The 27347-nt window shown below is 45.3% G+C and overlaps 1 protein-coding gene across 1 annotated transcript in view; it reads right to left on the reverse strand.

Annotated features, from left to right (window-relative positions):
• ZFR (zinc finger RNA binding protein) overlaps positions 1-27347 on the reverse strand; it is a 1793456-nt gene that overhangs the window by 1174936 nt on the left and 591173 nt on the right. Inside the window, exon 13 of the mRNA XM_044085369.1 lies at positions 26175-26393. Within this exon, the coding sequence (XP_043941304.1) occupies positions 26175-26393 (219 nt within the window). The remainder of the gene's footprint in view (positions 1-26174; positions 26394-27347) is intronic.

A 27347-nucleotide genomic window follows, 5' to 3' on the forward strand; every position in this document is an offset into this window, starting at 1 on the left:
ATGGATCGTGCTATCCCAAACAGAACCAAGACGCTATCCTCCAAAAAAAGGAAGCCAATCTGGTGGTCCCCTGCCATAAACAAACTGTACAACAGAAGGAAGAAACTGTTACAAAAGACAGTAAAATCCCATGAGTGGAGGAGCTCCCTGGTCAGCCTCAGTAAGAAGCGGAGATCCCTTATAAGATCCTCCAAAGCTAGCTACGAAAATAAAATTGACACTAATTCCAAAGACAACCACAAAGCATTCTATAGCTATGTCAAGAATCTCAATGGCAACACCCACATCTGCTCTGAGTTACAGCACAAAGGCATGAAAATTACAGAACCAACTGATATTGCCAACAGACAGACAGGTTCAGTGCTAACTTTACCCCCCCCTCACCCCCTAAAGGGCCCATATCTATACAGGAAGAATGCAGAGTCCCTGTAATCACAACTACACAGGTGAAAGCTGCACTCTCTAAAGCCAAAAACACAGCATCCATGGGACAGGACAACATCACAGGCTGTGTTTTACACTAACTTCAGAATGAACTGGCTCCCCACTTAAGCACCATGTTCAATAATAGCCTCGCATCAGGCTTTGTGCCCACTGAATGGCGCACAGCAACAGTTATCCCACTCCACAAAGGGGGAGCCACCACTGATCCCGGGACCTATAGACCTATTAGCTTGACTAGCCTGGTCTGCAAAGCCATGGAACATATCATCATGGAACTCAAAGACATTGGTAACCTCCAAACTCTGGATCCCACCCAGTTCGGGTTTGTGAAAAGCAGATCATGCCTCCTGAACCTGATCGACTTCTTTGAGGCAGTCATCAAAGCCGTAGATGAGGGTAAAGTGATTCACACAGCCTATCTCGACCTCGCCAAGGCTTTCAACACCATTCCCCATTCTGGAATCATAGCTAAACTCAATAAACTAGGCATAAATCCGTATGTTACAAGATGGGTTGCCAACTGGCTCAATGACAGAACCCACACTGTAAAAGTTGCAGACTCCAAATCTGACCTCAAACCAGTGACAAGTGGAGTACCACAGGGTTCCGTACTGGGACCGCTCCTGTTTGGTATCTACTTCTCTGAAGTACAGGCTAACACAGAAGGCCTCTAGCTAACGAAGTTTGCAGATGACTGCAAACTAGGAGCCATAGTCAAGTCCCCAAATGATGTGAACATCCTACAGAAGGGCCTCTCTGAGACAGATGCCTGGTGTCAGAGCCATGGCCTCAAGCTCAATGCCAAAAAGTGCAGTGTCATCCCCTTTGGTAAAAACTCTGTACCCATGAACTACCACATAAGCAGCAATCTACTTAACACCGAATGCATGATAAGAGACTTTGGGACCCAGGTGGACAGTAGTCTCTCCTTTGTTAGTCACATCGCCACAGTAGTCAGGAAGGCCTTCTACATGGCACACCTCATCATAAAAGGGTTCTCATCCAGGAAAAAAAGAGGTCATCGTTACCCTCTACTCACCACTCATTAGACCCATTATAGAGTCTAACGCCCCTTTTGGAATGGACCTCAAGACATCTGCAGCAGCTGGAAAGGCCACAGAAGTACCTCAAAGAGGATTACTGGACTCAAACAGATGCCCTACACTGACCGCCTCAAAAAACTCCAGCTTTATTCTGTAGCATATCGCCTACTCAGAGGTGATCTCTGCCTAACATATAAAGCTATGTCAAACCCAGAGCTGTCAGACATGCTACACCTAAAGAAATCCCAATCCCTCCGAGCTACACGCTCTAGGGACCTAAACCTTGTCACCACAATAAACAGGACATGCTGGAGGGATAGATTCCTATCCCAGAGACTTCCCATACTCTGGAACAGGCTACCCATCTATGTCAAGCAAAGTTCTTCATTAGCACTCTTCAAGAAAAATCTTGATGAGTGGATGGGAAATAGGAAATGCACCCCGGGGATCACTTCTGTGTCTCTGCTCATCAGTGGCACAGGAAAATAACTTTCTTGGGTGGCGTAAGCCAGGAAACCTTGTTGGCTAGGCTTGCATAGGCCCTTGGGCCGATAGCCTAGTACCTACCTATGAACCTGTAAGATAAAATATAACAGATGGGGAAGGAGATCCTGGACTATCTAGTAATCAATGGAACTGGAGAAACCATGCGGGAAAATATATGTCCATTAAGTCTGGGTAAGTCATGCCTGTCGGATGAGGCAGGAGGGCTGGAACTAAGTCCAGAATCCATGGTGGATGTAGAAGATGAGGAAAGAGGAAGGGAAACTAAATCTGACGAGGCCTGTAAGGGGCAATGAGGATAACTGTGCTCTTCAATTGAAATGTTTTCTGTAGAAATTTTGAGATAAGGGATCATGTGGGATAGGCATAAAGGGGAAGCAGGGCCAAGCATAAAGCAGAGCATCACTCAGTGACCCCCCTGGTGGGGGGGATCAAGGCAAAGAACTTGCTGCATTTGTTGCTGAGTGGAGAGGCAAACAAGTCGCAGGATGGTTGGCCCCATTAACGGAATATTTTCTCCACCACGCTGACATTGTAAGGCCACTCATGAGACATTAGAATGGGCCTGCTTAGTCAGCAATCACGTTAGATTTACCCAGAATGAGCGCTGCTATCAGAAAGTGACTGGACAAAATCGCTCGTTACCACACTTTCGCAGCTTGTTGGCAAACCGAGGAAGATGTGGTTACTCCATGTCTGTTAATGTAGCAGACTACAGATACACTGTCCATCTGGATCGCAACAGTCCTGATCGGGATTGTGTCTTGAAAGGCCTGCAATGCTAGGACAGTTGTTACTACCAGGACACTGACCTGCATCTTGGTCTGTTCAGAAGACCATGTGCCTTGGACTGTCCTTCCCATAAAATGCCCGCCCCAAGCTGAGACGCATCCATTTTCATTGTGGCCTTGGGATGTAGGAGAACAAAAAGCCAGCATTGGTGGAGTTGATTGGCATGGATCCACCACAGAAGGCATTTCTTGCATGCTTAAATAATTTTGACTGGTATGCATAATGGGTGTTGGAAAACAGACCATTGAAGTATTCTCATATGGAACCTGGCAAAGCAGTACAACAGTGATTGCCGCTACCATGGATCCCAAGGGTTGAAGCATCAGATGTGCCAGAAGGGATTCTGAATTATTTTCTTGCCCTGGAACTGAATGTCTTCTATTCCAGATAGAGGAAGAAAAGCTATTTGGATTGTTGTACCCAGATGAGCAGCATTGAATTCCAAGCTCTGAGTCAGTATGAGCGGAGATATATTGTAACTGACTGATCTTCCCAGATGGGAGCACAGCTGGAGTAAATAGTCCCTTGCTTCAATCAACCAGTTGATGCCTGGCTGGAGCGGTCAGGACCCAGTCTTCTAGCGATGGAAACACTCAGAATGACAAGTCTCAGGTGAGCTGCCACAACTGCCATGCATTTGAACCCCCCTAGGGGCTGTGGTGAGACCAAAGGGCAGTGCTCTAAACTGGCAATGACTGGATCCCAGCTGAAAGCATTGGTGTCTTCTGGAGCACCTGTTAATTATTTTGTCACAGTACGCATCCTAAAGATCTACTGAGCACATCCAGTTGTCCTTGTGCAGAAACGGTAGAATGGACTGAACCGTGACCATATGGAACTTTGTATATTGAACAGATAGATTTAATTTGTTGAGATCCAAAACTGGTCTCAATTCCCCTGTCTTTTTAGGCACAAAAAAGAATCCTGAATAAGTTCTGGACCCTTTCTGGTCTGGGGGAGGTTCTTGGATGACTCTTTCTAGCAGCTTTTTTTTTTCCTAGAGAAGCTGCTTCCCTCTTACTGGGTGGAACATCAGAGATTGTCTTCTAACTGTTGGAGGATATAGGGAAAAGGGTACAACAACCTCTGGATATTATCCTCTGCATCCAATAGTCTTTTGTGACATCTAGGCAGGCTCTCTGGTGCAAGGATAGGTGAGCCCAGACTGCCTCCAGAGATGGACAGTCAGGCCTAAGTTCAGCAGCACTGATGGGATCTGTCAGAGAAAGAATCACTAGATCCCTGGTTATGTGGAACACCTCTGCCATGAAAATGGCATCTTCCACTGGTGTCCCCCTCCCTGCCCCTTGGGGGAACTATATCAATGTGGATCTTGAAAGGGACTCAGACTTTTTGAACCACACCGTTCTGGCATCTCGTTGATTCCTAGAAAACATTTGTGGGGTAGAAAAACATATGCCCACAGCAGATGGGGTCACCCCTTCTTGCTTGCACTTAAGTGTGTGTGTCTTTTACCTTGGGGCAAATAATGAGGTCCCACCAGGCGCATTGACAAAAGAAGATTTAAATGGTTCTGCAAAAATCACAAAAGCATATTCAGGCATGTCTCTAATGGAAATGCATGGACCCGCTGTACAAAATGTATCTTCAGTAGCATGAGAGATTAACCTCATGAATGAATTAGAAATAGATTGGAGAGTTGCCAACTGCAGGGAAATGTTTCCTTCCTCAGAGGATGTGGATCCCGAAAAAGATTTGGTAAGGTCCTTGATTAAATCTCTTTGAAGTCTGGTAAAATGTGCCAAATAATTCTGCGACCTTAAAGCAAACGTCAGTGATGCACAGACACACTTTCCAAACTTGTTCAGCACCCTAGACACCTCGTTAGAGGGGTGGACAGAAGAACTCCATTCTGCTAGTTCCTTTCTAGTGGCTGCTGCAACAAACTTGGCATCAATGGGTATACCTTTACTCCAGTAAAGGCGATCTTTCAGGGGGTGCAGGGACTTCATCTAGTCTCTTGGGAAAAAGGACAGACAGTGTCCAGTTCCCTCCAAGCCCGCCGACAGACCAGATCTATAACCTCATCGGCGGGTGGAGTTACCCAAGGATGTAGATAGGCCAGACCCAAAAGCCTCAAGAAACACTGATTCCTCTTGGGAAGGGTATCAGGAAATCAAACACCTGTTTAAGGAGTTCCAAGACGTCTCCAAAGGATACGTCATTGGGTGGTGATCTAGGGAATCCCTCCCCCTAATCAAAAATCAGCGTCTTCAGTGACAGGCCTCGTCTTGTATGTTCTCTACTGAAGAACCTCCTCGGAGGGATGCTCTGGAGAGGTACTGAAGAGATAATGATATCCTGATGGGTGGACTAGAGGCTGGTCCTGGCTGGCTGTCCCTGTGGCAGGAATGAACACAGCTCAGGATGCAAAATCAAATGAGATAAAGAGGTCTGATCCGAACAAGATAAGGTCATCTGATCTCTAGACACAGAGAAGGCTCTTTCCACTATCTTAAAGGCAGGGCACCTGCAGGAAGTAGAATCCAACGGATCCAATGAAGGACCATGTTGGATCATCGGCTCCTGATGTTCTGTAGGCAATGCACTCAAGGAGGGAGTCAGAACACAGCTATCTAATAGCGATGCTTGGACAGTTTCTGAGTTGACTCCAATACCCTGGATTCGGCTTCAACACTCTTGCTCCAAGGTACTCTGTGCCGGACGACTCAGAGAAACGCTCAGACTCACAGAAACAATCTTCATTTCTGATGAAGACGCCACTAAAGATTTCAGACACAACGGCTCCAAAACTGAAAGATGGATCAGAGAAGGAGATATTAAAGGGGGTATGTGTCTAAGTAGGTTATCAGGACTGATGGGGTTGAAGCCAAAAGAACCCCCATTTGAATTTGCATCCTAAGGAACTTCCTTATCATTCAGATAGGCTCCTGGAGGACTGAAGAGAGGAAGCTGTAGACAAAGGCCTGGAATATGGTCTAGGTGACTGTTCAAGCAACAGAGACGGCAACTAGGATGAGACAGGCTCCAAGAGTAAAGGTGGAGTATGGATCCGAGGGGATCTTTCAGTTCTTGGTTTCTATAGTTTCGAAGATTAGTCTTTAAAGAAAGATGCTGACTCTTAGCTTGTGAAAAAGCTTTCCAATTGTACCTTCCCTCATTTTTATTTTACTAAAGTGATAAGCAACCTACATAGGGGTGGAGTCCTCTACTTGCCTTCAAGAAATCCCAGATTCTAATATTTTTTTTTCTGGAAAATGGAGAGATGACATTCTGAAATGTCCTTCTGTTTATGTCACATTCAGCAACTCTTTGTCTTTATTTTTTGACAGGGGAAAACTTTATTAAAACTTTTTTTTTTCAGGTTCATTAGTCACTCTGCATTTCCTTTCCTAAAAGGTGCTGTCATGGCTCAAACACCAGAAGACAGATGGACAAAAATAGATCCAGAAAAATATAACCAAAATGTTTTGCTATACTTAATGCCACGGCTAAACAAGAGTGTCATAGAAACCCTTAGACGGCTGCAACTGGATTTCACTTGCTTCAAACTTGAAGATGCTCAGCTTGGTATCCAAGTTGGAAACATTGGTCGGAGTTTTCAAAAAACACAAGTTAATCTACATGCAGTAAAATAATCATGGCAGCAGACGAGCTTCACACCTAAGACAGTTGCTGAAGAAACCTGTTTATTCACACTAGCAACTATCGAGGCAGTTGGGATGGCTGATGACTGTGCTAGCTGTTTTTGAGTCAAAAAAAAAAAAAAAAAAAAAAGTTCCCTGTAGCAATACCACTCCATCCATACCTGGCACTTAACTTACAACCAAGCAAAGAAGCTAGTACTGCTCTCTACCTGGGTTCTGCACATTTGTGATAAAAGATCGATTAAATCAGCAGGAAGATGCATCTCATCCACGCACAAGTAAAAATGGATTCAAAAACTAGAGGTAAAGACAAACGTCACTATAAACTGGAACCATGAAATCACTCAAAATGCATTTCATTTACAGGGCCAAAGGCAAACATAATTTATGAAAGGGTTGCTGGTACATCCCTGTAGAAAAAAGATACAAAGTAGTGCAATCACCAAGAAAAAATGCCCTTGGCAGATTTTGCTAGACTTCACACCAAACGCGATAGTAAAGATTTTGACAAAGAACCATATTTACTATCACCTGAAAATGTGAGGTCAAAATTAACTCAAAGGGAAATGAAATTAATTAGCAAGTAATGTGCTGAACAAAATCACCATACACAAATGAATACAGAAAATGTGCCACTCTAGTGCATGGTGCCACAATAACACTACTAACAGTGCTACAAGGTTGAAAATATAGCATAACAAACAAATGGGGGAAAAAGTCAGAAGTCTAAATGGGGGGGGGGCACTTTGCACCTCTTCTGGTCTGCACCCCACCCCCCAAAACAGGAATATATAAAGCTAGAAGTACGATGCCCTCACCATACCAGAATAAAAAATGCATTTTATGACACTGAAATCACTACAAATTAAAGCAGGGAAGGAATTTTAGCACACAGTAACAAAGCAAACTCAGACGAGAGAACTGCACGATGGCCACAAAGATGCATGTTTTATGCAGGCTGTGTGGAAAAATAATCAATGCCCCCACCAAAAGGTACTCAAGAAAGGGTGTATAACAAACGGACAGACAACAAAGCATTAAAATTCAACCAACATCGGTCACTGCTTTAATTATACGAAAAACAATCCAGGCTGGAAACAGGATGAGCCAGATTTTAATGTCTGTGTTAGCGCTTTAATCTGTACATAGCACAAGACTTCTTCAGAAACGTTATACTAATACAAAAAATCCATTAAATACCATACTTCCACTCCCCTAAAGAACACATGTGCTGCCAGAACCAATGAAATGCACACTCCAATTAAAATATCTTACAAATTCTTCACAATTAAAGACTTGGTACCAAGCATTAAAATCACACATTCTTAAAGACACATGTTCTTTAAAAAAACATGCATTCAGTATATATAAGAACTTCAAACTATATAGGAACAAAGCTTGAAAATGCTGGCAAATGATAAAGTTTCAATGAGTCCAGGTGTAAAACAAACATTAAACCTAATTTGCCACCTTAAATCTTTACATTCAATGGTGTCAGCCCAAGGACCACCTCTTGCATTTTTATTAATCACCTCAAGACTCAAAAATCCAAATTCATGACCAGGGTTTTCAACCACATGCTTAGAAAGTGCACTCTTGAAGTTCTCTTTCTTAATAGCATTGATGTGCTCATATATACCATCTTTAAACCTTCTCTGGGTCTTTCCTATGTAGAACCTCTTACATTGTTTACAGCCAGCCAGGTAGACAATCCCAACAGTATTAAGGTTGTAGAAAATTTTTTTTAATTGGATGTAAATACTATTAACAGTGGTCTCATCACCTTTTATGATGTATAGGCAACAAAACCCACATTTACAGGTACCAGTTCTCCCACTGATCTAGTTCGAGACAACACCCTCTACATTTTCTAAGATTTCCTTAATATTCCTCCCCCTTTTGTAAACAATTTTGACACTACCCCCAATCAACTTTTGAATTTCATGAAAACATGAAAAAGCATTCCAATTCCTTAAATTTCATAAATATAACCACTATCGGGGGGAATAGGTGGTGACAAAGGTTACTTTATAACCAAAATTGTCTCCATCATCAGGTCCGTTATTTAGGACAAAAGTGTCACTATTATCATTTAATAGAGGAAGGAAAAAAAGTACAGTTGTGTACACTTACCACAAATGTAGATGTTCGAGTGTATTCACTGTTGCAGTCAACACACTTGGGTTATCTGCCTGCAGGTAGCCCTCAGTTGGCCCGAATACCAAAGACGTAGTATTTCTGCGCTGGTTGCTGTGGCTCCAGGACTGACATCAGGTCGCCAGGGGTATAAAAACAGGCATCTGATGCCATTAAATAATTTTTTCTCGCCCCAAATGTCAGGAGCCCCCCAAATAGGGAGCCAAGTTATGGTGGACCAACAGTAAAAAGTAAATACCAACAGCCCTGTAAGGGGTCAGTAATAGAGACAGAGAAGGAGAGAGACAAGGGGGTTGAAGGGTGGGAAACCAGGACTACAACAGTGAATACACTCGAATAAGAAGTTATGTACCTACCATAACGTTCCATGTTAGTTGTCTTCATCTTGCCTTCTTTCTTGCTGGATGGGTTTGGAGCCGACCCTCGGCTCCGACTCGGCCTTTTACTAAAGCTTGAGAGCTACTTACCGGCTCGAGGCCTCCCCTTATCCCACAATGCTAGGCGTCAGACTCCCCTTATCCCACAATGCTAGGCGTCAGATATCCAGATCTCGTTTGGTAGAGCTAACACCATGGAAAAAAAAAAACACCTGTTACCACCACAAATGTTTACCTACAGTGCTACAAACAGAGGAGGACGTAACCTAAAAAAAGAGTCAACCATAGGAAGAAGGCTTCAAAAGGGATTCTTCTCGGTCCTAACCCAGCTAGGGGGATGGAGGGTGGGACGCAAGAAAGAAGGCGAGATGAAGACAACTAACATGGAATGTTATGGTAGGTACATAACTTCTTAATGTTAAGTTGTCTATCTCACCTTCATTCTTGCTGGATGGGACAGCGTCCCTAGCACCTTAGCCTTGGGTGGCTCACTGAAACAGACTCCTGAGCACAGTGGAACCAAAATCAGCTCGACTCCTGGAGGCCATATCCAAATTGCAATGCGAAATGAAGGTATGAGGAGTGGCCCATGTGGCTGCAACACAAATAGATATCATTGGAAGTCTAACCTGAAAAGCTACAGACGTAGCCAATGCTCTGGTGGAATGAGCTTTTGGTTTTGTAGGGAGTTCTTTATGTCTCAGTTGGTAGATCAAGGTAATAATAGAGGCCAGCCACCTAGACAAGGTTACCTTAGAAACTGGCAGGCCCTGCTTGCCCTCAGCATAGGACAGGAAGAGTTGATCTGATTTTCTTGTCTGTTTGGTCCTATCCAAATAAAAACGTAATTGCCTGTGAACGTCCAAATAGTGTAACTTTTGTTCAGCACTGTTTGAATAATTAGGAAAAAAGACAGGAAGATCAATAGCCTGATTGAGATTTGTCTCGGAGGTTATTTTGGGTAAAAAGGAAGGATTAGTCCCGAGTGAAACTCTACCTTTGTGAAAAATAAGATAAGGAGGACGAATACAAAGGGCTTGAAGTTCTGATATTTCTGGCTGAGGTGATGGCTACTAAGAAGAGAGTCTTCCAGGAGACTAACTTTAAGGAACAAGAAGCTGCAGGTTGAAAAGGAGGGAGAATCAATGAAGTTAATATCAAGTTCAAATCCCACGGGGGGAGGGGATCTTTAACCGGAGGTCTAAGTAAAATAGTCCCCTTAAGAAAAGCCTTACAAAGTTTGTGGGACATGATACTGGACTCTGATAGACCAACGTGAAAATTTGCGATAGCAGCCAATTGGACCCTAATGGTGGCAGACGAGGAACCTGCTCGAAAAAGTTCTGCCAAAAAATCTAAGACATTATGGACAGGGGCTGTAAAGGGGTTTATCTTTCTAGCCTCTGCCCAGAAAGAAAAACGTTTCCACTTACTAGCATAAGTCTTCCTAGTAGAAGAGTTGTGCGAAGAAAGTATGATTTTACGCACTGGCTGAGAAATATGTGGAAGCCTGGCTAAGGCTGTAAGTGGAGCAACCAAGCTATGAGGTTGAGAGTGTGAAGGGATTGGTGCAGCCCGCCCGACTGATGGATCAAGAGGTCTGGCACTGGGTCCAGATTCCAGGGCTGCTCCAGCAGGTGACTATGCAGGAATGGGAATCAAATTTGTCGAGGCCAGTAAGGAGCAATGAGGATCATCCTGGATCCCAAAGCGGTCGCTTTCTGAATCAGTTTTGGAATTAAGGGAAAAGGAGGAAATGCATAAAGAAGACCCCGGGGCCAATCGTGAACTAGTGCGTCTCTGGGGGAATGGCCTGGGAGAGGGAAGAGAGTGAAGAAGTCGCTGCACTTGCTGTTGAGAGGAATTGCAAAAAGGTTGCAGCAAGGTTGACCCCATCTGCAGAAAATTTTGTCCGCTACTAACTGATTGAGAGACCATTCGTGAGGCATAAGGATTGCTCTGCTTAGCCTGTCCGCTATGATGTTGGACTTTCCGGCGATGTGCGTTGCTATCAGAAACCGTTGAAAGGAGATCGCCCACTGCCAGAGTCTGAGTGCTTCTCGACATAAGGGATAGGACCTGGTTCCACCCTGCTTGTTGATGTACCACACTACCGACATACTGTCCGTCTGAACTGCAATAGTCCCGGTAGGTAGAGAGTCCTGAAGAGCTTGCAACGCTATAAGTACCGCTCATCTCCAAGACGTTTATGTGCAGATGGTACTCTAGGGGTTGCCAAGTGCCCTGGACAGTCCTGCCCTGAAAATGGCCCCCACCCCACCCGATCAGGGAGGCATCCGTTGTCACCGTGGCAACCGGAGGAGGAAGGACAAACGGTCTGCCCTGAAAAACTTGAGGGGAGACCATCCACCAAGAAAGGTGGTCTTTGCATGATTGGGTGATTATTATGTTGAGAGACATCGGGAGCTGTTGAAAGGACCATTGGGTAAAAAGCATCCATTGGAGAATCCGCATGTGAAAACGAGCCAGGGGAAGTAATGTGATTGCTGCTGCCATAAGACACAAGGTTTTCAGTACAAATCTGGCCTGAATTTTCTTGTACTGTAGTAATGTTTGAACATGTCGGTGAATATCTAATACTCTTTCTAATGGAAGTTTTGCCGACAATTCTTTTGTATTTAATATGGCGCCTATAAAGGTTATATCAAAGTTTATAGAGATACCTAGCTCGGAGCAAGTTTGGATGGTATAATCCCTGGCTCGGATTAGCTGATGCCTGGTGGAAGCAGTTAGGAGCCAGTCATCTAGATATGGAAACACCTGGAATCCTCACCGTCTCAGGTGAGCGGTAACCACTGCCATGCATTTGGTGAACACCCTGGGGGCTGTGGTGAGACCAAAGGGCAGGGCTCTGAATTGATAGTGACTGGCTCCCAGCCGGAAGCGGAGAAACCTCCTGGATCATCTGTTCATTCTGATATGGTAGTACGCATCCTGAAGGTCTATGGAGCACATCCAGTTGTCCGGACCCAAAAAGGGTAGAATGGACTGAAGCGTGACCATCCGGAACTTCGTTCTTTGAACAGACTTGTTTAACCTGCTGAGATCCAAAATGGGTCTCCAGTCCCCTGTTTTTTTTGGTACCAAAAAGAACTTGGAGTAAATCCCAGATCCTTGCTGGTCTGCTGGGACTGGCTGGGATGGCTCTTTTTTCTAGCAGTTTTGAAACTTCTAGTACTGCTTGTTCCCTTAGACCGGGTGGAACATCTGGAAGGGATCTGATTGTTTGCACGGGGGTGTGGACAAAGGGGATTTTGTAACCCTCGGATATGATAGACTGTACCCATTTGTCTTGTGTGAGGAGTCGCCAGGCTTCTGGGTACAGTGACAATCTTCCCCCGACTGTCTCCGAGGATGGACGGTCAGGCAGCCCCTCAGGGGTGCTGAAAAGGTTGGTCAAAGAAAGCTTCCCTGCTACCCTGATTTTGCGGACCCCCTCTGCCCCTCGGGCGGCGTCTATTGTTGTTCGCTCCTCTGCCCCTGGAGGAAAACTCGCCACGTGTGTCAGGCACGACTCCCTGGGGTTTGCAAAACCACATTTTTCCACTCTTCTGACCTTTAGGGTATGGTCTAGAGGGAGTAGAAAAACAGGCTCCCACGGCAGAGAGTCTCTTGCCTTCCTGCTCACACCTGGTAAGGGCATCTTTCACCTGTGGTCCAAACAAAGCTGAACCATCGAAGGGGGTGGGGTATTGGTGAAGGACGCCTTAAAGGGGACAGCAAAGTTACATAACCGCATCCAGACCTGTCTTCTCAAAGCCACGCCTGTGCCTGCGGCCCTATTCGCCCCATCGGCTGCATAAGAAATGAGCCGCATGGAGGAGTTGACTAGAGAGTTAAGGGTCGCCAGCTGGGAGTTGATCTTTTCCTGAGATCCCGCAGCAGATGGATTCTGAAGGGTATCACCCAGTTCCTTAAGGAGATCCCTTTGAAGGTGGGTGAAATGGCACAGATAGTTCAGCGACCGCATGGAAAAGGTCGCTGAAGAAAACATCCGCTTCCCGTACCTGTCCATTGTCCTAGATTCTTTATTAGGTGGCTGGACAGGTACAGAAGGGTCAGCCAACTCCTCCTTAGTGGCTGCTGCGACCACCATAGCATCAACAGAGACACCCTTTGTAAGAAACTGTTTGTCGGACGGGGCTGTAATGAATTTTGTGGGCCTGCGGGGAGTTGGTTCCACTGTGTCCGGGGCCGTCCACGCCTTCCGAGCCACCACTTCCATGAGCGGGTCGAAAGGCGGAGACACCCAGGAGGTGGAAGAGCGAGAACCAAACGCGTCCAGGTACACCAACTCGTCCTCAGAAGGGTTAAAGGCAGTCCAGTTCCCCCGTTGCCTAAGGATCTCAAGGATGTCTGAGGAGACATCCTCAGAGGGGGACATTGGGGAGCCTTCCGAATCCTCCCAAGTCGGTGTCTGAGGTGACTGACTCGGGGGAGTCAACATGTTTCCTCTTACATTTTCTCTTCCGAGGGGGCTGCTCTGAATGATCAGGGGAGACCCCGGAAGAGGAAGATACACCCAATGGGGCTACCTGGAGCGCCTATTCTCCACGCTTGGGGTCAGGAGGGTGGACAGAGACCGACGCAGGCACCATAGGGGGAGGAGCCGAAGGGGTCGATCACGGAGCTGACACCGGAGTCAGCACGCTCTTCATGACCTCAAAGGTGCCCCTATCAGGCAGAGAAGAGGGTCCCCGCTCCGAAGAGACGTGAACCCCTCCCAGCACCGAGAGGGACGGCTCAGAGGCTGATGGGGCCGAGCTCACCTGCGCCGAGGCCTCGAGAGGGAGAACTGGGTCAGACAAGGGTCCGTTGTCACTCTCCCCTCGGAGCCGATGAGGGAGTCTCGGCGCATGGATCTCTCCAAGGACGGAACCAGTGAAGAGATTGGAGCCGACGAGGGAGCCGAAAGGTGTGGTATCGGCTCCGACATTCTGACGATTCGAGCCTCAACAAGCTCCGGTTCCGAACACAGTGGTAGAGTCGGAGGAGGAACTGTTGACGACACAGGGATAGCCACAGTCTGTTGAGAAGGGCTAGTCAACATTTTGGCCAGTACCTGCGACTTAAGGAGCCTACTGACCACCCTCTCCAAGTCATGATTGGATAGCCTGGAGGACCGAGAGGAATGGGATCTATGGCTCCGCTCAGATTGGAGTAATGGAGACCTGGGAGCCGAACGGACTCTAACGAGGGAGACCTCGAACACTTTCGGGTCAGAGAAGGCTCCAATAGCAAGGTCGGAGCAGACTGAGGTCTCGAAGTGTCGGTTCCAGCCGGAACTGACGAGGAGGCAGAAGCTCCACTCGGCGTCAGCTCCGAACAGGGTGGCGGGCTTTAAGGATTTCCCTGAAGGCTTGGCCGGGGATCCTTTTGGCTTTAACAAGCCCCTTAAAATGAGCTTATTCCTATGCTCCTGCAGGACTCTCGGACTGAAGGCATGACAGACCGAACAGGAGTCCTGCAGGTGTAGGGGGCCCAAACAATAAACACAAGAAGCGTGACCGTCTGTCAGAGACATCTTCTGACAACACGAGTCACACTTCTTGAAACCTGAGATCTTGGTATCTTTAGACATATTAATTACAAAAGAGATACCAAGGAAAGTTAACTAGTGCTTAAAACAATACACACACACACACACACACACACACACTAGGTAAAACTAACAGTAACAATACCACTAAAACCACAACAGTTATCACCAATAAAAAAGAAAAAATATCTATATATATTATACAAGATAACTAAAGACTATAAAAATGCAGCTAACTAGGCCTAACACTACCCTAAAGGGTGGGGAGGGAAGAAAACTGTAACAGAAAAAAAGAGTTTCTAAGTGGGATTTAAAGGGGTACACGATCTAATTAAACTAATAGGGAAGAATAACTAAATATTACACAATACTGACAGCAAAAAATACAATAAAGAATTATACGACCTGGAGCCGGTAAAAAAACGCAACCTTGTAGCTGAAGCGGCAAACGAGATCTGGATATCGGACGCCTAGCATTGTGGGATAAGGGGAGGCCTCGAGCCGGTAAATAGCTCTCGAGCTTTAGTAAAAGGCAGAGTCGGAGCCGAGGGTTGGCTCCGAACCCATCCAGCAAGAATGAAGGCGAGATAGACAACTTAACATCATCTACATTTATAGTAAGTGTACACAACTGTACTATGTTCTTCGTTTTTCACTGTTGCAGTCATCACACTTGGGTTGACTCCCAAAGCTGAAGAATGGGTGGAGGCAGTCAAGAAGAGAAGACTGCTGTTGCAAAACCCACCCTGGATTTGGAAAAGATAGGCAGGAGGTAATTCTTGGTGAAGGTGTGAACAGAATTCCAGGTAGCAAGCTTCCAGAACTTCCCTGTTAGGGACTCCCCTGAGAAATGCTGTAGATGTATAGCATGCCCTAGTGAAATGCGTTCTGACCCCCAGAGGGGGTGGTTTCCCATGGTGTTTCTAACAGAAATGGATACAGTGTGCTATCCATTTGGAAATGGTTTGTTTTGATATGGCCTTGCCCTCTGCCCCTGGTGCAAAGCTGAGCAGTAAAGCACAGTTGTGTACCTACCATAAATGTAGATGTTCGAGTGTATTCACTGTTGCAGTCATTACAATTGGGTTATCCTGCTGGCAGGCTACCCGCAGTCGGCCCGAGTTCCAAAGTCTAGGTCCGGCGTCAGTTGCTGTCGCCTCCTCCCTGACGTCAGTGCGTCAGGGGTATAAAAGATGCAGCGACACAATTTTCTTCAGTTTTTCTTGCCCCAGATGTCAGGTGCCCCTCAAATGGTAGGCTAAATTATGCCAATAAGCATGCACACACAAAAAACAACTTTTCCTTCATCTACAAGCAAATACACCACATAGGTCCCAGCAAGGAAAAGGGGGATGGGTGGGAGGGTAACCTGGACTGCAACAGTGAATACACTCCAACTTCTACATTTTTGTTAAGTACACAACTGTACTATGTTCATCGTGTTTCACTGTTGCAGTCATTACACTTGGGTTGAATCCCAAAGCTAAGGTTGGGAGGCTGGTGCTAAATAGGATTAGGAGAGGCTATCAGGCCCTGCAGAACTGCAGTGGCAAAGCCTGCCCTGGATTTAGAGTAGAGAGGTAAGTGATAGTGCTTTGTAAAAGTATGCACTGAACTCCAAATTGCAGCCTCTAAGATGTCTTTGGTTGGTACGCCTCTAAGGAAGGCTGCTGAAGTGGCTGCTGCTCTGGTTGAATGTGGCCTAATGCCCTTAGGCACCGATTTGCCATGCTGTGAATAGCAGAAATGAATGCAGTGGCCTATCCACTTTGAAATAGTCTGTTTCGAGATAGGCTTTCCTTGTGATCCTGCAGCATATGCCACTAGAAGTTGTTCAGTCTTTCTGAAAGCTTTGGTTCTGTCCAAGTAGAAGCCTGTGAATGTCCAAAGAATGCAGAAGTTTCTCACCCTTATTCTGTGGGTTTGGGTAAAAGGTAGGCAAATTAATTGCTTGGTTAAGGACCACACTGGACACTACCTTAGGCATAAATGTAGGGTTTGTCCTTAGAGAAACCCTGTCGGGATGGAAAATGATAAAAGGTTCCACAGCCATGACTGCCTGTAACGCTGAGACTCGTCTAGTGGAGGTTATTGCTAGGAGCAGAGCTGTTTTCCAGGATAAGAATTTTATATCAGCTGCAGAGGCTGGCTCAAAGGGAGGCAGTGTGAGTTTTTCCAAGACATAGTTGAGGTCCCATGGAGGTATTGGTGCTCTCCTTGGAGGTCTTATGTTTTTGGCCCCTCTAAGGTACTGCCTTAGTAATGGATGAGAAAAAATAGGTGGTTCTGTATTGTAATGAGCTGAAATGGCAGAGGCATGAATTTTAATTGATGAAAAGGAAAGGCCTTTATCTAGCATCTCAGTTAAGTATTGCTGATATTTAAGAATATGAAACAGACAATTTAAAGCTCTTACAGCCAATGTAGCAGAAGTATAAATCTTTTTCCCTCATCTGTCCAGGGCCCTTGAATCCCTATCAGAGGGGATAGGGTTTTTTGCAGTGGAAGCCTTGACCCCCTTGGGACCCTGAGAAATAGTTTCTGGGTCAGCAGCAGGGTTTTTGTAAAGACATTTATGTGAATCAGGAACCCTGTAGTATCTGTCTGGCTTAACAGGAGCTAGTGGTAAAGAGTCCAGAGACGCACCAAACTCTGAAAATACATCATCTACAATGTCTAAAACAGGAGGAATAGCAAGGGGCCTGTGCTGAGGCAATAAAAGGAAGTCTCTGAGCCTCTTCTTGGATTCTGAGTAATCTTGGCTCTCCCAGAGGAAATGCTCCCTCATAGTATGCAGGGTCTCCCCAAAAGAATAATCCTCAGGAGAAGCTGAAAAGATAGATTCTTCAGCATCAGAATCCTCATAGGGAGGAAGGGAATATTCCTGTTCAGAAGAGGAATCAGAGGAAATGGAAACCTGATCTGAAGATTCATATTCTATCTCTTGCTTAGGCCTCTTATCAGGAGGGAGATGGGAACCCCTGATCAAAGTAATCAGGTCTTCGGCCATTTTAAGCATCTGTTTTTTAGGCATGGAGGCCTGTCCAGGAGAATGCTGTACTTGTTTCTTTGTCTTTAGAGCTGCTTTAGTCTTTGCCTTTGAAGCTGAAGTTGGTTTTACATATAATTGTGTAGGCCTGAAAACACCCTCAGAAGCCGATGCCTGCTCAGTGGCTCCGGACCCATCTGAGGGAATAGTTTCCGAGTGTCCAATACCTTGAGTTTCCAGTGGCCTAGTCGGCTCCACGTGGGAGTCTGAAGCGGCCTGTGGCTCTGAGGTAGCGGGCGTCAGGAGCTGCGAAAGCGCCTCACTGAGAACCGGCGACAGGCCTAATGGAAGCCTTGTCGTCGGTTTTGGACCTCGGATGCCTGTCCTTTTCTTTTTCTTTGCGCTTTTTATAAACTCCGGTAGTCGGCTGTTCCAACGGCATTATATAATTGAATCCTCTACCAAAGTAATGAAATGCAAAATCGTACCGACGCTTAATAGTGCATTGGTTAAATCTAGCACAAAACCGACAACTAGCAACGTCGTGTTCAGGGCCTAGGCAAGGAACACAGTAAGAATGAAAATCCTTATGAGGTATTTGCTTCCCGCAAGAAATACAATTATTAACTTTTTCTGACATCGGTCTGGAGTAAAAAAAAAAGTTTCCCCAATGGGGTACTTCGTTTTAATGAAGATTTCGGATCTGAAATTCGAATTTGAAAATCTCAGGAGTCGGCCGACTGGCACTTGTGAACTGCTTTTGCTTCGGGCACCGCGCAGCAAGAAAGACTGAAGAAAATGGCGTTGGCTGCATCTTTTATACCCCTGGCGCACTGACGTCAGGGAGGAGGCGACAGCAACCGAAGCCGGACCTAGACTTTGGAACTCGGGCCGACTGCGGGTAGCCTGCCAGTAGGATAACCCAATTGTAATGACTGCAACAGTGAAACAGGAACATCTGTTCAGATTTCCTGAAGGGCTTAGTCCTAATCCAGGTAGGATCTGAGCTGCCTGTGCACCTCTAAAGAGTGCAGGATCCTTTCCCCTTTGTTTTGAGGATTAGGGAAGAAGGCTGGCAAATGGATAGATTGGTTGAGAGCCACACTGGACACCACTTTAGGCATAAAGGTAGGATTAGTCTTCAGGGAGCCCCTGTCAGCATGAAAAATAATGAAGGGTTCCACAGCCATAGGTTGTTGTAGCTCAGACACTTTTCTAGCTGAAGTGATGTCCAGAAGCAAGGCTGTTTTCCAAGAGAGGAATTTCAACTCTGCTGACACTGCAGGCTCAAAGGGGGGTAGCGTGAGCTTTTCCAGCACAAACTTAAGGTCACAAGCATGTGTGGGGCCTCTCCTTGGGGGACTCAAGTTGTTGGCCCCTCTCAGGAACGGTTTGATGAGAGGGTGAGAGAAGAGAGGAGGGCTCAGTGTTGTAATGAGTTGAGAAGGCAGAGGCATGGATCTTAATGGAAGAGAAGGATAGGCCCCTGTGGAGTAGTTCTGCTAGGTAAACCATGATTAGAGGCAAGGATGGCAGTGCTGTGTCAGCTTCTTTAGATTGAATCCAGGAACAATACCTTTTCCACTTATCAGCATAGGATGTCCTTGTACTGGGTCTTCTGGCTTCAAGAAGGACGTCCAGTACCTGCTTGCTTAGGCTGGTCACTGGGGGAGAATTCAAGGAATAAGTCAGGCTGCAAGGTTCATGGTTTGCGGATGCAGGATCTGTTCCTCCTGCTGAGTGAGGAGGGTTGGGATCTGGGGTAGGTGCCATGGTGGCACAGGTGACAGACTGCGCAGTAGTGGGTACCAGTGCTGGCGTGGCCAGTCTGGGGCAATCAGGATTGCCCTTGGTCTTTTCTGTCTCATCTTGAGTAATACTCTTGTAAGAAGAGGCAGAACGGGAAATGCATAGATTGAGAGGTTTACCCACTGGAAGGATAGAGCATCCACTTTTCAGGCCCTGCTGTGAGGTGCCCTGGTGCAGAATTTGCTGAGCTGGTGACTGTATGGGGAGGCAAAAAGGTCCACCTCTGGGGTCCCCAATTTCTGGGTTAGAAAGCTGAAAGTGTTGAGGTCTGTGGGTAGAGGAGATTTCTGCTCAAGCCATCTGCCAGAGAGTTTTGTTTGCCTGGCAGGAACGAAGCTTGCAGGTGAGTATGCATGGCCAAGGCCGTGTTCCACAGGGTCCAGGCTAGCCTGCAGAGTGGGTAAAAATGGGTTCTCCCCTGCTTGTTGATGTACCACATCACTGTGGTGTTGTCCATTTTTATTTGCAGGGGTCCCGGTGAAAGCAGGGATCTGAAAGCTGAGTGCGCTGAACAGCTCGCATCTCTTTTTGGTTAACGTGCAGATGAATTTGACTTGGGCTCCAGTGACCCTGAATGCACTTGTCGTCCAGATGTGCCCCCCAGGCATAGTGTGATGCGTCTGTGGTTAGGGTGTAGGTGGCGTGGGGTTGTGTAAAGGGAAGTCCCTTGTTGTGGTTGCATACTGCTGCCCACTAAAGAGACTCTGTCCTTAGACAAAGTATGATAGTTTCCAGGTTTTGAGAATGTTGGCACCAAAGACGTTTTAAGTACCATTGAAGCTGCCTCATATGCAGTCTGACATATGGAATTAGTAGACTGCAAGAGGCCATGAACCCTAGAGCCTGCAGGATTTTCCTTGCGAATAGCTGGGTTCTGGTGGCCATTTGGGCGAAGTAGCCTGTCAGATAGGCTTTTTTTCTGGAGTAAAGAATGCCATCTGGGATGCTGTGTCCAAGCTTGCTCCCAGAAATACAATCTTTTGACTGGGGACTAGTTTTGATTTCTTTTCGTTGATAGTGACCCCAGGGAAGTTAGAAGGTCCTTTACAAGTGGCAGGTGATGCAACAGCTTTTCCTGATGGTCTGCCTGAATTAGGCAATCGTCTAAGTAAGGGTATATTTGAATCTTTTTCTGTCTACAATAGGCAATGGCTGGAGCCAGGCATTTTGTGAAGACTCTGGGAGCAGTGGATAACCGAAAGGGAAGTGCAGAGAACTGATCCTGCCCTGAAACGTAAAAATTTCCTACATGAGTCCCTGATAGGGATGTTCAGATCAGCTACTTTTTGGTCTAGGGTGGCAAACCAGGCATCTTTGGACAGCATAGAAGCTGCTGCTGAAGGGTGAGCATTTTGAATTTTGGTGCCACCAGGAAGGTGTTTAGAACGGAAAGATCTAGGATTGGGCGCCAAGTGCCCTCTTTTCTGGGTACCAAGAAAAGTCTGTAATAAAACCCTTGACCTATCCGTTCTGCAGGAACAGGCTGAATTGCCCTTATGGAGAGCAGGGATGGAACTTGGTTTTGTGCCTCTGCCCACTAGTTTGGAGGAAGGTCTGGGTACCCTTCTGGGGTTGGCAGTGTGTGGCAGTAAAATTTGTACCCCTGGGATACAATGTTGAGGACCCATTGGAGTTTGGTGATGGAGGTCCAGTTTTTGCATGGTGGGCAAGTTTTCCTCCTAGGAGCACGAGAAATTGGGCAGAGGTGAGGAGTGGAGTTGAGAAGTCATTCTGAATTCTTTCCGTAAGGGGGTGGCTTAGCACTCCCTGTTTTAGAAGTGGAGGCACTCCATTGTTAGATCTCTACATACCCGGAGACTGTAATCTGGGGGGGGGGGCTGTTTCCCTGGGTCTAGATTGAGATGGCCTTGAGGGGGCTGGAAAGGACAAATGTTTCAAGAGGCAATGTCTACTGAATCCTGGAGGCTGCACTTGCAAAAAAATCTTTGACTGTCTGCATAGACTTAGCTTTATCTTCCATCTTTTTTTAGAACCTCTTCTGCTTTAGTGCCAAACAGATTGTCCTTATTCAAAGGAGCGTCCAGTAATTTTGATTTAACATGGTCTGGCAAGGTTTGCTCCTTAGGCCAAGCATGCCTTCTAAGTACAGAACCTGTGGCTGCTGCCCTGCAAGATGCTTCTAGGCCATCAAACCCACATTGCAAGGTAGGCTTGCTGACTTGGCTTGCAGAATGCATAAGCTCCTGTAATTCTTTATTTTCTGCACAGTCAGGAAAGGCAGATTTTTTTTGCTTAAGTTCCATAATATGTTGCTGGTATTTCAGCATGTGAAACTGATAATTCAATGTCCTAATGGCGAGAGTTACAGAGGTGTATACTTTTTTACCCCATCTGTCTAAAGCTCAGGAATCCTTGTCCGAAGGGTTGGGATTCTTAGCAGTAGTTGCTTTTATGCCTTTAGGCCCTTGGGAGATGACCTCTGGCTCTGGCTCAGCAGTAGGATTTTTGAAAAGAAATTTGTGAGAATCAGGGACTCTATAGTACCTGTCTGGTTTCCTTGGAACAGGGGTAAGTATCAGAAGTTAGACTGGATTTCATAAAGACATCATCCACAACATCCAAAACAAGTGGGATAACTAAGGGTCTATTTGCTGTAGCAAATCTAAAAATTCTTTGAGTCTCTTTTTGGACCATGGATAATCCTGGCATTCCCAGTGGAAATCCTCTCAAAGTATGTAGGGTTTCACCAAAAGAAAAATCCTCTGGAGGGAACGAAGGAGGAATGGATTCCGCTGCATCAGAATCCTCATAAGCAGACAAAGGCATGTCTTCATATTCAGAAATCTCAAAGTCGTTGGACTCTTGGTCAGTTAAAGCTGCTGGGGACAAATCTGTTTTTCTCTTAGCAGGGGAAGGCTGGCTTCCCCTAATCAGCATGATCAGGTCTTCTGCCATTTTAAGCATCTGAGACTGTGGCAAGGAAGCAGGTGCTTGAGTTTGGGTCATCTGTTTTTTTAGGTGTAGCTCATACTCCTGGCCTTAGAAACTCGGTAGTTTTAGACAGAACTGAAGACATGAAAGAAGTCGTTGGTTTGTGTCGAATCTCAGTAATGCGAAGAACATCCTCAGAAGCCGGTGCCTGCACAGCGGCTCTGGACCCATCCAAGGTAGAGACATCCGCAGGTTCCGTAGTCAAAGAAGAGTCTCACGGCATACTGGACTCCGAACGGGTCTTGGTAGAGGCCTGCAAATCCATCAAAATGGGCATCAGGGGCTGCAAAAGCACCACACTGGGTACCGGTGAACTGGCGACTAGCTTAACGGAAGCGTCATCAGCAGGTTTGGACCTGTGCGGTCTGTCTCTGTCTTTATCCTTAAGTTTTTTTGGAAGATCGGTAGATGGATGGCTTACCGAAGCCATTTGGGAATACGGAGATTGAGCGTGAAAGTATTTAGCGACAATAAGGGCCCGACGACGAATAGTTCGGGCGTTGAACAAAGCACAAAACCGACAGTGAGTTACGTCGTGGTCTGGGCCTAAACAGGTAACGCAGTGAGAATGGAAATCTCGGTGTGGTGTTTTGCTTTCCACAGGCAAGACAACTGTTAAAGTTTTCTGACATCGATTAGAGCAAGAAAAAAGGATCCCCAACGGGGTACTTAGCTTTAAAAGACTTCAGGATGATTCAATTCGGAAACGAAAACTCAGGTAGCGGCCGACCGGCACTCATGCTTACTGTTTCTGCTTCAGGCTCCTTGGCAAGAAAGACTGATGTAATGGCGTTAGATGCCTGTTTTTATACCCCTGACGTCAGTCCTGGAGCGACAGCAACCGTACGCAGAAATACCAAGTCTCTGGTATTCGGGCCGAATGAGGGCTACCTGCAGGCAGATAAACCCAAGTGTGATGACTGCAACAGTGAAACACGAAGAACATCTTTTTCTTCTTTTCTCATCTACCTCGTATCTCTTATATTGTGCACCAGTTCCTGGGGGTAACCTGGAGCAAAAAACATACTGGCCAAAAATTCACATTCGTGGGAGTAGGTTTCTTCTTCAGAAACAATCCTTGTCAGACATACAAACTGCCCCTTAACAATGCCACGTTTTTGATGTCCCGGGTGGCAAATGTCAATGTAGGAGGCAATTTGAAAAGGCGCGTCTAAATGCTGCTGGCCGACCTTTTGTTCACTGTGTCTTTGGTGATTTTGACATATAAATATTAGATGGCTTGTTCACTCCATTGCTAGGTAAAAACAAGAAAATCTGTTGTTTGATTAATATAGCCAAGGAAAACTTTCAATTCATCTAGACTTTCTTTCCAAACAATAAAGATGTCATCCAAAAAATGCAAATAGAGGGTTCATGGTGGGGCCTCTCCATACTTCGCAAAAATAAGGCTTTTCTCCCACTGCAACATTACTATACTCGCAAATATGGGGGCACAAGAGACCCCCCTCTGCCACTCCTTTTTTCTGCAAAAAGTAGTGCCCATTAATGTAAACATAGTTATACTTCAACACCATCTCTATTAACACATCTAAGGTGTTGATCTCCTTATTAGGAAAAAGGTGGCTTTCAGTTAGAAAATCATGACACCAATCTAAACCCTACTCATGGGGTATCACATTGAATAGATTAACAAGATCCACAGTGCACAAAATTAAGTCATCTTTAAATTCATTCAATTTTAGACAATTTAGTAAGGAAGTCCAAGGAATCCCTATAAATGTACTGTACACCTTCCAACACTTCTTTTTAAATTTAGTATCTACATATTTGGCCAAAGGGTGGGTTTTAGATTTAGATGCATTCGCAATTGGCCTCATTGGTGGATCCCGTAAGTTCTTGTGAATTGTGGGAAATCCAAATATCGCAGGTATTACTGGGTACTTCACAGCCAAAAAAGTTCATTCATCTAAACTGATCTGTTCTTTGTCAAGCATGCCCTGTGCCAGTCAATTCTGGTATAAGCAGTATGTACCATGTTGAGAGAGGTTTTCTCATAAAACTCACCATCAAGTAAAAAAGCCAGCATTTTGTTAAAATAATCACTTGAGCTCATTAACAATACCCCCCGCCTTTGTCGGACTTTATGACCCTTATGGTTTTATCATTCACAACTGCTGCAACAACTTTCTCTCTACATCAGATAGGTCAAAAAAACTATAGTTATGTTGGTTTTTCCATAGATTCCTAAACTCAAATTCAGTGTCTTTCAAAAATTACTAAAGGCAACATTAAAGGGGGGGGGGGATGGGTTTAAAACGCTACTCCTTTTCAGAGCATTACTACTAAATTCAACTTCTTTCCCATTAAACAGCAACTTAAAAGTTCAATTTACGCAAAAATATCTTAAGGTCAAGAATTAAATCGACAAAATTCATTTTGACAGTAGGAATAAAATTAAAGCCTTTACATAGTAATTCAACAACATGTTCATTAAATGACGGAGTAGTAATACAAATAAAAGTCACCTTTTCTGTTGCTCATAATACTGGGACCAACTTTCTCATGTTCGTCCAAGTCTGCTCTAAATAACTTCTCATTGCTTAATAATCCCAATGTGGGTTGTTGTTCCTCCACGATTGTCACCCTCCCCTGAGGGTAATTCTGATTCTGTTTGTTGCACTGTCAATTCCTAATCCTCTCAGAGCATCTCGGAAGCTCCCAACCTAAAAAAGCAGCACCCTGCTGATTGACATCTTGATCTTCTTGCACTTCACTCACTAAAGGATCGTCTTGTGGGTGGGACGAAGGAGTTAGGCTTCGGATAGGCTAACCCCTTGGAGTAGTCGACACGGTCTCTCAAACTTCTTTTTTTTCCCCTTTTTTGGATTTCAGCTACTGTTTTATCCACAAAGGAAAAAAACGGTAAAGTTCTCTTTCTGTTGCTCGAAAAAGAGATCTGACATAATTTTTTCCAGGTCAATAGCCTCTTTGGTGAGTTCATCAACTGACCTCTGGTTGTGTTTAGCCAGGACCTCTAATAGCTCTAGTAGTTCATATCCTTGGCGATAAAGTTCAATTAATTCCAGGTGTAAGGGTGAGTTTTGAAGCAAACCATTTGGGAACTTCCAGGAGCTAAGTCCCTTAGGTACCCTTTTTACTTTAACACTCTCTCCGAGATAGCAGTTTTCAACCTGAAGCTTTCGAATTTTCAACAACTTGTCTTTCAAAAGCTCAATGCTTTGCTGCAAAGTTCCGTTTTCTCTTGGTATGTTACAATGGAAAGACAAACTCTGTTTAAACCACATAGAGCAATTAATGTTCACATCACACACATCCAAGTCTTAAAGCTTCAGGTGTTCTCATATATTCATCAATAGGAGAACTACAGTGATTCACACTGCTTTAATTATATTTGAATAAAAACATACTGGAAGAATAAGCAGAAACAACAGAACCAACAAAAGTGCCAAACATATCACGGGATAAAAAAGGAACAGGCACATACAGAGTCTTCACAAATTACTACGCAAAACCAACCTTGCAGTCTTGCACATAACCTGGTCCACGTTTCAGCAAACACTCTCTACAACTTTGGCTTTTGCTGGGGAAAAAAGACACCTTCAACATGCATATACAAATAGTAAAGGCAAGATACGGCAATAGCATATATAAAAGGTAACATCCATAAGGATATGTACTGTCTTCTTGTGTTACTTGGAAATGCCCTCTGTAGTTTGAAACTAATTTTAGCTCCTATCTGAAACTTACCGAAGTGAAAATCAAGTCGCTACATTTGCCTTAATTTACATCCAGCATTCCACTAACAGCATAAAGTTGCTCTGTGCTTTAGTAGACACTGCTATGAAAGTGTCAGGAGATGACCCAAGCAGAGATCCAGTATCCTATTAAAGAACCTAAGCATTTTCAGGTCAGTTGCTAAAAGAACATTATACTTACCAGAGTAAGTGACAGCTGTTGTCCCATATGTAACGCTCTGTGAATAGGATGGAACCACAGTGGCTGCTGCTGCAACTGGCTGAACAGTAGAGGATACAGGGTAAATAGAGAAAGCAGTTGTTGCTGGGTTTGGGGTAGCTGGCTTTATAGCGGTCACCTGTCGAGTTTGTTGCGTCTGGGAATACTGGCTTGCCCCTTGGCTATATCCAGCTTTAGAAGCTAAAGAGAAAAAACAGGTTTAGCAGAAAAGTAATGCTAACAGGGGGACTCAACGCTTAGAAAGGGTTACTACTTAACTAGTACCACTGGATCTTTGAAAGAATCTCCACACAGCCACAGTATGCTGGACTGTAAATCTTCAGAGAGAAGGCCAGCGGGAAACATTTTGCAGCAGTCATACATCTCCCTGTACAAATGCCTACAGCACAGATACCTCTGAGAACTCTAAACAGGAATGGGGCCAACCTTTAAAAGTTGGTCATGTACCAATAGAAAAGGCAAACCAGATAATGTCCAGTTTACAAATACTGGCAGCTAAAGGTTTTTTTTTTTTGGGGGGGGGGGGGGCAAAGCTGATACACCCACTGTATAAACCTGTGCAGACATCTAAAAAAGGAAGTCACCTTCTGTACAACAAAATTAACAGGCATTATAGCTACGGTAGTATACTTTTTTGAAGGTTGGTTACTAAAAAAACAAATCCGTTTCCTCAGAAGGCACATGCACTTGTCTGAAAACCACTGGCAGACTACCAACATTACAACCTAAACTAGGAGTCAGTTTGGACATCTCAGAGAAACCCTGAAATTCACCTTTCTGGAACACATCAGATCCAAGTATTAACAGTTACAAAAAACTCATTGACTGGAATGAAATGCTGGTATGCTACCAAAGCTGAGAAGCTCCCATGTACTGACTGGCAACATTACCCAGCAGCACAGTAGGTCTACAGAAAGTACAGTTGTGTACCTACCATAAATGTAGATGTTTAAGTGTATTCACTGTCGCAGTCATTACACTTGGGTTATCCTGCTGGCAGGCTACCCGCAGTCGGCCTGAATTCCAAAGTCCTGGTCCGGCGTCGGTTGCTGTCGCCTCTTCCCTGACGCCAGTGCGCCAGGGATATAAAAGATGCAGCCAACGCCATTTTCTTCAGTTTTTCTTGCCCCAGAT

Source organism: Protopterus annectens, chromosome 1.part1, assembly GCF_019279795.1.
Source record: "Protopterus annectens isolate FY-2018-M chromosome 1.part1, PAN1.0, whole genome shotgun sequence".
Lineage (NCBI taxonomy): Eukaryota > Metazoa > Chordata > Ceratodontiformes > Protopteridae > Protopterus > Protopterus annectens.